This window comes from Aotus nancymaae, unplaced genomic scaffold (assembly GCF_030222135.1).
Source record: "Aotus nancymaae isolate 86718 unplaced genomic scaffold, 86718_ANA_hifiasm-v0.15.2.pri h1tg000010l, whole genome shotgun sequence".
Taxonomy (NCBI): Eukaryota; Metazoa; Chordata; class Mammalia; order Primates; family Aotidae; genus Aotus; species Aotus nancymaae.
Genome location: NW_026988421.1, coordinates 15,419,272 through 15,433,278, shown reverse-complemented (window position 1 = coordinate 15,433,278; position 14,007 = coordinate 15,419,272). Strand labels below are relative to the sequence as shown.

Sequence of the window (14,007 nt, the reverse complement as noted above, 5' to 3'; positions counted from 1 at the left end):
AAATTAAAATTCATCACGCCTGTAATCCCAGCACTTTGGGAGGCCGAGACGGGTGGATCACAAGGTCAAGAGATCGAGACCACCCTGGTCAACATGGTGAAACCCCGTCTCTACTAAAAATACAAAAATTAGCTGGGCATGGTGGCGCACGCCTGTAGTCCCAGCTACTCGGGAGGCTGAGGCAGGAGAATTGCCTGAACCCAGGAGGCGGAGGTTGCGGTGAGCCAAGATGGCGCCATTGCACTCCAGCCTGGGTAACAAGAGCGAAACTCTGTCTCAAAAAAAAAAAAAAAAAAAAAAAAATTAAAATTCAGGCAAATAGACATTTTATTGCTATTAGTGCCAAACATATAGTAAAATGTTGGCACTGTGGGTTTTATTAATGAAAAATTTATAACAACTTATCCTGTTAATTTGAAAGTTATTTCTGACCAGTAAAAAACTGTAAGGGTTTAAAAATCTATCTACAAAGTGTCTGTAATACATTTCTAATCACTTTAGAACGATTATTTTAGTATGCAAGAAATCATGTGTTCTTTCAGAGTCCCAGACCAAACCTCAGAAATTTTTGTTTATTGGGTTTGGAGATGGAGTCATGGAATCTGCATTTTGTAAAAGCACACAAGGTGATTATGGAATAGGTGGTTAGTTAAAAATTAATTCAGTTACCTAGTATACTAATTCTACTTATTTTTACTATTGATTAGGGTGAAAGTATTGCTAAGATTGTTGGAAATGCTTTGTTCTATTTCATTAACTTTGGTAAATGCTTATTGAGCACTCAATAGGTATTTAACTAATTGAGGATTTATCGCCTGTTTTAAATTATGGCCTCCACCCAATTTATTTAAAGCAGTGATTGTTCAATTTGTGGTAAGACAAATAAATTGATTTTTTTTTGACATTTTTAAATTAGATTGAGACACACAAAAGTATGATCTGATTTGTTTTGAAATGCTCTGTGGACTTGTAAACAGAATGAACTCATTTTCTAGAGTCATATGTACCTGAGCTCCAAAGAGGAGTTTACTGCTTAGTAGGTATAAACTTGGGGCAGATGCTTTAATCTTTCTGAGGCTCAGGTCTGAATCTGAAAAACAGAGTTAATAATACCTCTGGGATGTTATTGTTTTTAAAAAAGTCTCTAAACCAGTGCCTAGTACATAGCACTTAATCAATGGTAGCATTTTTAAAAATAACTTTTATACTAAATTTATTTCCATCATATTTATGTCAAACTTATTTTCTTTAATTCAAAATTATAAACATGAATATATTTTGATAATTATAATTTTATAAGAGCAATTATAAAAAACCAAGTGTAATATGCATTTTAAAATTCATAAAGATATTTCCTAATATTAATTATTTAAATTATTTACATTTTAGCTGGAACAATATCTGGGGAAGAGACTCCTATAGTTTCCAAGAATAATATAAAGGAATACAGAGATAGTTTTTCCTATGAAAAATTTAACTTTAGAAGCAATCCTAACATTACATTCTATGTTTACGTCAGCAACTTTTCCTGGCCTATTAAAATACAGGTAAGTGTTAAAAGTATTTACTTCTAATGACCTTCATTTCATTAAAAAAAGAATGACGCTTTTGTCCAAAGTGATGGTATATATATATATTTCTTGACTTGACTAATACTAAAACTGTATTGACCCTTGATAAATAAGGTCTGTGAATGTCAGTGATGATGAATTTTTCCATAAAACACTCATGGAACCCACAAACTCTATATTTAAATATTTCAGTGATATTTATACTAAGAAATGCAGCAAAACCTGAAACAACTGAAATGTTTTGATTTTCTGATTTATTCTATACTTTAAGTGAGGGTTAAATAAATAGCCTTCTCATATAACCCCACTTGAAATTATTTTCTGTGTTTCAGTAATCTTATTTTTACTTTAGCAGATTCTGAAAATAAAGATTTAGAATTAATGGTATTTAAGTTACCTCTTTAAGACCTGTTACCTAACATCATTAATTTCCTAATCTATATTATATATGTGTTTTTCATTTCATTTTTGTTATGGTTACTGAAGACTTCAGATTTACTTCTAGGAAAGAATTGGAATATTCTTTCTATCTTGTAGTCAAAGTTTATGTTCTTAATTTATATTATTTTCATGAAAGAAAAGCCTATCTATTGGAATGTTGAGATTTATTCATTCCTTTACAACTGATTGATTAAATTTAATTTATATTAATTATTTGAATAGCTCATATATATATATATCAAACCCTGTTCATGTCTTCTATGTTTTAAAATCTTAAAAAGATTTTCAGATCATCCCTTCCCTATGTATTAGTAAATTACAGTATATGCTCTGTAACTAAAAGTGTTTGCAGGTTTTATTTTTATTAATTTCTATATGATTTGTGGAAAGAATGAGTAATTTTTAAAATCATGTTTACTAGAAAAATTTTTTCTTCTTATTTTTAAGGTTGATTTAACACTTAAGGTAATTACTGAACTGTTCAAGAAATACGAGTATAAATTACTATTCGGTAAACTTTCGGAAATTACTTTGAGAAATTTACTTCTTCATTGTATAGTGATTGATTTAGATATGGATACAGTAAGAAAAATACCATAAATATTTTGTCTTTAAAATTTTAACATTGAGGATGTATAACTTTATTTCCTAATATTCATAGAGAAATATTTATCAAATTTCACTTCTTTTATTCCGTTATATTTGAAAGGGAAGGGGTTGATCTACAGAATTTACTAAATAGTAATTAAAATTGATACGATTATTATATTTTAAATTGTTTCCTGTCCTTTATTTCTCATTTATATAATTTTGAAAAAAACCATTACATAGTTATTTTAGAATGTTCTTGAATACTTAGTGGTTAGAAATTAACTTTCTAAATTGGGTTTTTTTGAGAACTTATTCTTCTGGAAGCGAAATCAAAATTTGTGTAATAAGGTTGAAATACTCCACTCTCTGAAAATAATACAGGGTGGAAAATAATTGAGGTGGACAAGATGTGTAGGCCTAATTTCTCTTCTTTATTAAACTCATTACATTATGCCTAAGGAATATGATATATTAAAGCAAGAAGTATTAATATATATGCTTATTTATAAAACTATAATAAACTTTAAATTATATTATACAAAACACAGTAAAATTATTTTAATTATGATTTTAAAAACTAGCAGCCATCATTGTACTCCCTTTCAATAAGTTCATAAGTTTTTCAAATTCCACCTACAAGTGATATCATGCAATATTTGTCTTTTTGTGATTGACTTGTTTATTTAGTATAATGTCCTTCTGTTTCTTCTGTATTGTCACAAATGGCCAGATTTCCTACTTTTTAAAGGCTGAATAATATTCTATTGTTATATGTGTGTATATATGAATATAAATACATATTATATATATGAAACATATAGACATATATATCACAATTTCTTTATGCCTTCATCTATCCATGGACACAGCTCATTTTTATATTTTGGCTATTGAAAATAATGTTTCAAAGAATGTGAGAGTGCAGCTGTATCTCTGAGATACTGATTTCATTTAGTTTGAATATATCCCCAGTAGTGGAATTGCTGGAACACTGGTAGTTTTATTTTTAATTTTTTGAGGAATCTTTATACTGCTTTACATAATGGCTGTACCAATTTACATTCCACCAATTGTGAGTAAGAATTTCCATTGCTCTACATCTATTCTAACACTTGTTAACTTTTGTATTTTTGATATTGGCCATCATAACAGCTGTGAGGTGATATCTCATTGTGGTTTTAATTTGGATTTCTAAGATAATTAGCAATGCTGAGCACCATTTCATATACCTATTGGTCATTTGTATGTCTTCTTTGGAGAAAACTAGAATCAGGTCCTTTGCCCATTTTTTAAATTGGGTTTTTGTTTTCTTGCTATTGAGTTTCATGATTTCCTTACATATTTTGGATGTTAACTCCTTATTCAATGGATTGTTTGCAAATATTTTTTTCTATTCTGCAGGTTGCCTCTTCAGTTTGTTGATTGTTTTCCTTTGCTGTGCAACGAAACTTTTTTCAGTTTGATGCAGTCCCACTTGTTTATATTTGCTTTGGTTGCCTGCATTTCTGGTATCATATCCAAAAACATCATTGATAAGGCCAGTGTCAAGGAGCTTAGTCCCTTTATTCTGTTTAGGATTTTTATAATTGCAGGTCTTATATTTACATCTTTAATTCATTTTGAGTTGAGTTTTATGTATGGTATAAAGTATGATTTGAATTTCATCTTCTGCATATAGATATCTCAGTGTTGCCAATACCATTTATTGAAGAGACTATCTTTTCCTCATTGTTTATTCCTGGCACTGAGTCAAAGATCAGTTGACCCTGTGTGTGGGTTTATTTCTAGCCTTTCTATTCTCCTCCACTTTTATTAATGTGTTTTTATGCCAGCAACTTACTGTTTTGATTACTATAGATTCTTAATATAGTTGGAAATCAGAAAGTATGATGCCTCCAGCTTTGTTCTTCTTTTACAAAACTTCTTTGACTATTTGCAGTCTTTTGTGGTTCCTTTTGAATTTTAGGAGTTTTTTCTATTTCTATGAAAAATGTCATCTGAATTTTGATAGCAATTGTATTGACTCTGTAGATCACTTTGGGTAGTGTGGCTATTTAAACAATGTTAATTCTTCCAATCAATGAACATAGGATAGTTTTCCATTTATTTTTGATGATTTCAGTTTCTTTCATCAGTGCTTCATAATTTTCAGTGTGCAGGTCTTTCATTTCCTTGGTTAAACTTAAGTATTTTATTCTTTTTGATTCTATTGTAAATATGATTGTTTACTTAACTTTTGTTTTGGAGAGTTCATTGTTAATGTATAGAATTGCAACTGATTTTTGTATGTTGATTTTGTATCCTGCAACTGGACTGAGTTTATTAGTTTTAATAGTTTACTGGTGGTCTCTAGGGTTTCCTGTGTGTGAGAACATGTCATTTGCAAACAGAGACAAGTTTTCTTCTTCTTTTCCAATTTGGAAGCCTTTTATTTTTCCTTGTCTACTTGTTGTGTCTAGGTCTACCAGTACTACACTGAATAGAAGTAGTGAAACTGGGCATTCTTTTCTCTTTCCTAAAATTAGAGGAAAAATTTTCTGCATTTTGCCATAGTGTGGGATGTTAGATATTGGTTTGTCATATATGTTCTTTATTGTTTTGAGGTACACTTCTTTTAAACCTAATTTGTTGAAAGTTTTTTTTTTTTTATCATGAAACTGTTAAATTTTGTCGAATGCTTTTTAAGCATCTTGAGATGATAATATGATTTTTGTTTTCATTCTGTTAATGTGGTATATCACATTTTGGTTCATATATTTTGAACCATCCGTGCATCCCTGGGATAAATCCCACTCGATCATGTTTTATGATACTTTTAATGTGTTGTTGAATAAAATGTGGTTGGTTAGCATTTTGTTTAGGATATTTGCATTTATGTTCATCAAGGACATTGGCTTATAAATTTTTTCCTATATGTTCCCTATGTTAAGCTGTGGTACAACAGTATTCATGTATTTATTTGTTTGTTTTCCCTCTTACTGATATTTTACTATTGTATTTATTTTTTAAATAGCAGAATACAGCATTATTAACTATAGTCACCATGTTGTACAATAGAAATTTTCAACTTAATCCTCCTATTTAACTAAAATTTTGTGTCCTTTTACTAACATCTCTGAAATGCCATTGATTTTCTTTTCTTGTAGTCTCTTTGTCTGACTTGAGTGTCAGAGAAATGCTGGCCTTATGGCATAAGTTTGGAACGGTTCACTCTACTTCATATTTTTGGAAGAGTTTGAGATGGCTTGGTGTTAATACTTTAAATATTTGTTAGAATTCACCAGTGAAGCCATCTATTCCTGGACTTTTCTTTGTTGGAAAGTTTTTAATAACTGATTCAATCACCTTAGTTATTGTTGGTGTGATCAAGTTTCCTATTTTCACATGATTCAGTCTTGGCAAGTTGTATTTTTCTAGGAATTTATTCATTGTTTTCTAAGTTATGTAGTTTGTTGGCATAAAATTGCCCACAGTCATTTCTTATGACCTTTTGGTATCTATGGTGACAGTAGTAATGTCTCCTTATGCATTTATAATTTGTTTAAGTCTTGTATCTTTTTTCCTTGGTTAGTCTTGTGAAAGATTTGTCAATTTTTAAAATTGTTTTAAGAACCAACTGTTTATCTTTCCTTCTATTGTTTTTCTATCCTGTATTTCATTTCTGCCATGATCTTTATTATTTCCTTCCTTCTGCTAACTTTGAGCTTCGTTATGGAACAATTCTGTTGCCATTTATTGTAAGGCAGATCTAGTAGTGATGAATTTCTTCAGCTTTTGCTTGTCAGCTTTTGTTTCTCCTTCATTTCTGAAGAACAACATTGCCAGGTACAGTATTCTTGGTTGGCAGTATTTTTCTTTCAGCACTTTAAATATATCATCTCACTCCTTGCCTGTGAGGTTTCTGCTGAGAAATCTGTTGACATCCTTAGAAGTATTCTCTTGTATGTGGTGGGTCATGATCTGATTCTGAGGTGTCTTAGTGAAGTCATTTTTAGATTGAATCTGCTTGGCGATGTTCAGCTTCATGGATCTAAACATCCATATATCTCATAAGATTTGGGAAGTTTTGAGCCATAATTTTCAGGTTAATAGATGCCTGGTGGTTAGGGACTGTGGTGGGTGAAATAGAGGAGGGATGGAGGGGAGATATAGAGGTTTTTAAAGAGTATCATCAGGGATCTTACGATGTTTTTAATGCTTTTTCATTTTAATTAGTTTTGGAGATGATTGAAATTAGTTAATATCATAATGAATAATCCCTGTCTTATTAAACTACTATTTAATTATGCACTTTGCATCACTGCACATCAAACAAAACCTTCTCTTTTCCATCCTATACATATATTATAGGCATCAAAAATGGAGGATAATTTTAAGCAGAAGTAAAGTGTCTTCACCCTTCATAGGAGCACCAATTTCTATATATATTCATTTGCAGTGAAAAAGAACAGAAAACAGATTATAAATATGATTAGAGACCAGTTGTAAAGTTCTAGAATATTTATGTCTTTTTCAATTATTATCATGAAATGCTGCTATTATTTATATACGTTATGTAATGTATTTTGAAAATTAGGAAGTTAATATTTAGTAAAACACCTTTAAACTAGACCTATCAGTTTGTCAGTTATGATGTCAGCAATGATTCTAGTTATTATCAATGGAAGTAATCCAGTGTCAATGGATTATTTCTTAGTCCTTATAGTATTTAATTCTCTGTGGCATATCTCACTGATTTCTTTTCTACATTTGGAATAACTGTTTCTTCAATTTCTGTTGCATCTGTCTTTCCCATATTTGTAATTTCAGTCAAGTCATTCATTCATCTGAGCTTCAATTATCCAATCTATAAAATGAGGATTACTAATAGTACTTAATTATAGGGTTATCATGATGATTAAATGACATAGTAATGTGAAACAAAACTAAACTATAGCTATTACACTGTAATAATTGTTCTAAATTATTACAAATTGATATTTAAGAGAGTTTTTGATCTTCTCATTATTTACCTTACCTGTTTAAAAATTTCCCATAATATTTAAGATAAATTTACTCCGTTATCTTTTACTTAGGTGTATTTGGTTGATTACTTCTACTACAAGTCATACAAAAATTATAACTGCTCATCATAATAAGCAAAGACAAATTATTTAGTTTTCTTCACTCTTGTTTCACATCTTTCTACAGTGAGAGTTTGAATCATTGATTTTAGAACTTTTATTTTTTCTAATATATGCTCTACAGCTATCAATTAACCTCTCTGCACTGCTTTGATCACATTTTATACATTTTTATATGTTGTATATTCATTTTTATTTAGTCCAAAATATTTCCTGATTTTTCCCTGTTATATTTTCTTTGACATGTAAGTTATTCTGAAATGTCTTATTTAATTCTCATATACTTTGGGATATTTCCAGTGTCTACTTTTAATTAATTTCCAATTCAGTTTTCTCTATTGTCAGAGGAAATCTATGATTTTAATCCTTTTTATTTTATTAAGACTTTTTTGGGCATACATTTTATTTTGCAGGAAATCCATGTGCTTAAAAAGCAAAGTGCCTTCTGCTCTTGTTATTCTTTTAATGGCATTTGGATATTTATTTGACTGTTATTCAGTGTCTGAGATTATTGATGATTTTCTTTCTGCTTCTGTCAATTACTGAGAAGATTACAGAGATTTCCAATTATTTTTGGTGATGTGTTTCTTTTTTTAATATTGTCAGATTTTCTTCTTGTTTTTTGAAATTGTAGTAGTTTGTGCATGTACATTTACATAAAGGGTCTCTTTACTGACACTTTTTTTTAAGGAAATGTTCTTTTTTATCTTTATTAAATCTACATATCAAACTACTTTCAGCTCTCCAAACATCTGTCCTCTCTCATTTATTTCTTTTTACTCATCATTTTTACATTCTGTATTTATTTCTTTCAAATGACCTTTCTGGCCTTAAGCTTGTTAACTTGTGCCTAGCCTTTGTTTAATTGTGAATATAACCTCCTTTTATACCTAACTACTAGCAATTACTCTTTTCTTACAACTGGTATATTCAACTTATCAAAGTTTATTTATGTTTATTGTTTCACTTATTTATCCCCTATCAGCCCTTAAAGTCCTTTACAGAAGAAACTATATATTTTAAAAATATTTTTAGTACTTAGCTGAGGTAACTAAAGGAATAGTTTTTCAATTAAGTGATGTGTAGCATATTTCTCTGGAGAAAGGAATGTATAGATAAAATATGCTTTCCTATTATACTCTTAAAAAAGATTTAACATGCAATGTAGATAATTTATTAGTACAATAAAAGATTTCTCCCTTATATTTACAAAAAGCACATTGGTTTCTTATTTAATAATAACCCAAATTCTTTTTTCTCCCAAAATGAAATTTTACAGTAAGTTGTTTTGTTAATTAAGATTTTTTTTTATAAGAAACAGAAATCATGCTTGACTAACAAACAGAAGGAAATGTATTGTTAGCATAAAGTGTTGCTAACAATATGAAAGAGAAGAATAAATCATCAGGTTTTCAATAAGCAAAAAGCTTTCAGTTCTAGCCGTTTTCAGTTATGTGCATTAGTTGACATTTTTAACTGGGCATGCCTGCTGTATTGAATAAAATCTCATGATTTCTCCAACCCAACCTATAAGTTTTCACTCAAGATCTAAAATCTTAAGTGAATGAGTCCACTGGCAAATTTAGGTCACCTGTCTAACTTCCTCCTGACCTATAATGGTGCAAGAAAAAAAAAGTCTCCTGGAAAATAGTTTTTGACTTCTATGCTGGAAGGTATGGGACTTGGAGTCATAACCCCAATAAGGAAAAAATATCTGATGAATTAATTATTTGTTTGGTCAGGAGATATTTGGTGATCAAAAGTCAACAAATACTCGTTATCATGAAAATATTACAGATTTGACTGGGAAATAATGTAATTGTTATTAAAGTAAGAAAGAAGGCTTCAGTTATGATTTTTAAAAAAATGCAATTAATCTGCTTCACAGCGAATTATATGTAACATTTTTCATCAATGCCAGTTCTAATGTAGGTATTCTTATCTTACTTCTGGGTGACAATTGTTTGCCCTCTCATTGTAAGCAGTAGGTATTAAGAACACAGGTTCTAAGTCAGACTACTACCTCAATTTGAAATTCTTTAATTACAAGTGTTGTTTTTTTTTTGTTTAAGTCGCAGTCTTTCCATTTCTTCCTCTGTCAAATGGGAGATAATAGTATGTACCTTAATTACTTTCTCTTGCTGTATAGCAAATTAGCACAAGCTTATCAGGTTAAAACAAGAATCATTTATTATTTTATAGTGTCTGTTGGTCAGGAATCTGGGCATGGGTTAACTGGGTCCTGTCCTCAAGGTTTCACAAGGCTGAAATTATGGCTTGTTGAGCTACAGTCTCATCAGAGGCAGAAGGACCTCTGTTTGTTGGCAGAGTTCAGTGCATTGAAGTTGTAGGTCTTAGGTGTTTTTCTTGTTACTGTTACCCAGGGGCTCTTAGCCCCTAGAAGATGGCCACTGTTTCCTGCCACATGACCCTCTCTACAACACGGCACTGTGCTTCTTTTAGGCCAGTTATACAATCTCTTTTCCTTTAAATCTCTTTCTTCAGTCTGTTATAATGGAGACTGATAAAATTCAATAATCATAAGATTGATCATTCTACTACTTTTGGCATATAATGTAACCTAATCAAGAGAGTGACTTTTCCATTATATTCACAGATTCCACCTACACTGAAGGGAAACGCTATTACATATATAGTATTAAGATATTAGATATGTGTATATGTTTATCTTTTGATTTAGGGTAAAAAAATGGAAAGTTATTTAAAGTAATATAAAAATACAGTAAAGATATTCACTGAAATATATTATAGTTTCATCAAAATAGTTCCTTTATATAAAATATATTTTATTACAATTTATATTATAAAATATTTTCACTCTTTACTACCTACCTCTTGTCCCTTTCTTATGTAAACCCTTTAGATTTTTATTTTATTTTTATTAATTAATTTGTTATTCTGTAAAACATTTTAGTATGAATTACGTGTCAATCAAGCAATTATGGTATAAAGACTTCATGTGGGTAAAGACAATGATAATAACTGTTTAATTAAAAGGCAAGTTTTATCTTCTCAGTCTACCAGCATCATTGTTGCCAAAATTCACTGGTTCTGTTTTTCTTTATAATTATAAAGATGTTTGAGGAATAAATATCTTTGTTGAGGATTTTTAACATTTTTTGTTAATACTGTACCAAGATTTTGATAACTAATTAGAAGTTTTTTCTTTAACTGTTCCTAAATTATATGTGTTATAAAATTTTCTTGTAGTACCATAGTCTACACCTATGAATGCAATTCTGGAAATCAAGAAATGTTTTAAAATGTCAAATGCATAATATGCTTACTAGAGTAGGCAATTTTAAGTTGGTGGCTATTTGTACAGAATTAATCAGACATTAATTTAGCCATTGAGACCCTCTGCCATTTAAACATATTTGATTAATTTATGTACTTTGGAAAGCTATTTTAATCTAATGTAAATCAAACAAAAGTTTTCTTCATTGTCTTCAATAGTGTTTTATGTTTTAGGTTGCCAATCTCTTTAGCATTTAAATTTCTTAAGGATTTAAGATCCTTTAGAAATTCTAGTTGTGATTGTGAGACATAACAGTGTTATGTGATAATGTTTCAATAATGTAGTAATTAAACAGGGAAAAAATCTTTTTGTTTTGGAATGCTGGAATCATGCCATTGAGTTCATTTGCATGAGTTTCTAATATGAGATTTTATTTTGGTAGCACTTATTCTTCATGATTTATAATGCCATGCAATTAAATCTTGACAATAAAAAATAGAAAAAAAATACTACTTTAGCAGTAGTGCTAATAACTTCAAAAAAAGAAAGTGTATTGAACTTAAGTACTTTGTATTCTCCTACAATGGTGCTGTTCATCAACATTTTTTATCACAGTTTAAGTTAAATTAAATTAGATTGACTCTAAATTACCTGTTTCTGAACAAACAGGTTTTGATGATTCACTATTATGTCAATCTGCAAAGTGATGTCATAATTTAGATTAGTTTTTTTAATGAGAATGATGCTAGGAATTATTCTTCAATTCACAATTCTAATTTCCATTCTAGACTGGTTAATTTCCTTGCTAATATTGATGAAGTTATACAGAACAAAATGGAAGAAGTGAATCCTAATACTGATGTTTATCACAAATAAATTAGCATTTTCAACATAGATGAGTCATTTGAACACACACACGATATGGAAAACTACTGGTTAAGTAGTTATTAAAGAGGATGTTTTATCTTATACATATGATCCAAAAAGTAAGGCTATCAAAAATGTAATGATGAAGTTGCCCTTGTATATGTATTTTTTCAAAATGTCACATAGCATAATATTATTTATGGTTCTTGTCTTCCAAATTTTTATGTGCTTGAAGAAGTTATCATATGTATTTTCAAATATACCTTTTCCTTTTTAAAAAAGTTTCAATTCTTTTGCCATTAAACCAGCCAAGGGTGACATAAATTTAAAAGGTAGTATTAGAAATTGTTAATCAATTTTATCAGTTAATTAAAGATATTAACGATGCTAATTAGAATTACAAATGTGAATAATATATAACAAATATGTAAGAAACACATATAGAGAATGGCAGATTTTCTAATAGCTATAAGATAATACTAGCTATGATAGGTACAAACGTTCTGGAAATTCAGACAAGGAAGATATGTTACATTTATAAGACATTGACAGAATTGAGTAGTAAAACCAGAGACCATCTGGCTCACAAAGCTGCAAATATTTGCTGTCTGGTTCTTTTAAAAAAAGTTTGTTCACTCCTTATACAAAATGTTTCCGTTGTCTATTGCTGGAAATTTGGAGTTATTTGCATTTTAAAAAATTATAAGGTGATGAATATCCTTGTGTGCATTCATCTTTTATTTTGGAAAATGATTTCTTTTACACATATGTACCAAAATTAAATTATTTGGTTAAAGTGTATAAACAAATTTATGATTGGATATTATGTACCAGGCATTATTCAAGGTATTTTACATGATTTAGCTCTATTATTCCTAACTTTTAAAATATTTTTATTATCTAAATTTTTATAAATGAACAAAATAACTTGTTCAATTTCATACAGTAGGCAATGGAATTGAGATATAAGACTGGTTATTTGACACCAGATCCCATTCTACCGCTATTAACTCACACTTGCTTTATTTTGCTATAATCTTATTAGTATTAATATTAAGGCTGAACATTTTTCCATTCATAAAATATTTACTGAGAAGAATTTATAAACAAACATATTTACATCTTATGACAATATTAAGAAAATTTGCCTTAGCTATAGACACTCTTCCATTTTAAACCCAAACTGGAAGTGTGTAAAAGTCATTTGAATGAAATCTAACTAGATTTGTTGGCAATTACAATTAAATATTACCTCTTAGGGTTTGTTAAGAACATCTACTTCAGAAATTAAAAAATAATTGAATTAATTTTTGGCAAAGGTATTAAAGTATGAGTATTACATTTTGGGTTTGATTTGTGAGCTACTGTATACTTTTAAGAAGTCATTAGTGTCCATGATCTCAGAAGGCAATATGTTTACAATAATTGATCAAATGAAATATTAGTATGTAATGACTTAGCATCGCAGATATTTCAGAATCTCTCAACAGATAATAAATGTATATGTGACTTAAGAGTGTACTTCTACTCTGGACTCTTGTTTCATGTTGTTATATAATGTTAGTAGAATCCCTAAATAAATATTGACTCAATGCAGAATAGAGGATTATAGCAGTTCTTTAAATATTGCCTTACAAATGAATATTCAGCACTCAGTGGGTTCTATGCATAAAGCTGTAGGTTGAAATTTAGAATTTTTACTAATTCTTCAAAATGTCTTTATTTTTGTAATTGCACCACAAGAGTTGCTTATTCAAATGGCAAAGTAAATGATTATATAAGTTAATGTAAATTGCAGTAGTTTTGAAATTTCCATGTTTTCTTAACTTTTATGTAATTTGATGAGAATAAAAATGCTTCTTTTATTAACAGATTAATAGTAGTGAATCATATATTTCTCCTTACTTTGTATGTTGATGGTTGGATGAACAAATACAATTTTTAATTAAGAAGTAATGAATTTATTACTTAATAAACATCTATTGAGTTATTCCCTTTGGGTAGTCTAATAAATAATAGTAAAAACACAAATAAAAGTTAATTTAAAAGTTTGAAACTGTCGCAAGAATTAGAGCTTTATTTAAGAATTAGGCAGAGAACGAGAGGACGCCACAGTTTCAGACGAATATTTGTTGCTCACGGACTAGGAGATTCC

The 14,007-nt window shown here is 29.4% G+C and overlaps 1 protein-coding gene across 3 annotated transcripts in view; it reads left to right on the top strand.

The window, feature by feature from the left end:
* ATRNL1 (attractin like 1) overlaps positions 1-14,007 on the top strand; it is an 811,501-nt gene that overhangs the window by 347,948 nt on the left and 449,546 nt on the right. For all 3 annotated transcript variants that reach the window (XM_064373808.1, XM_021676929.2, XM_064373807.1), the window contains one exon: positions 1,390-1,547. In XM_064373808.1, coding sequence (XP_064229878.1) covers positions 1,390-1,547 — 158 coding nt within the window. The remainder of the gene's footprint in view (positions 1-1,389; positions 1,548-14,007) is intronic.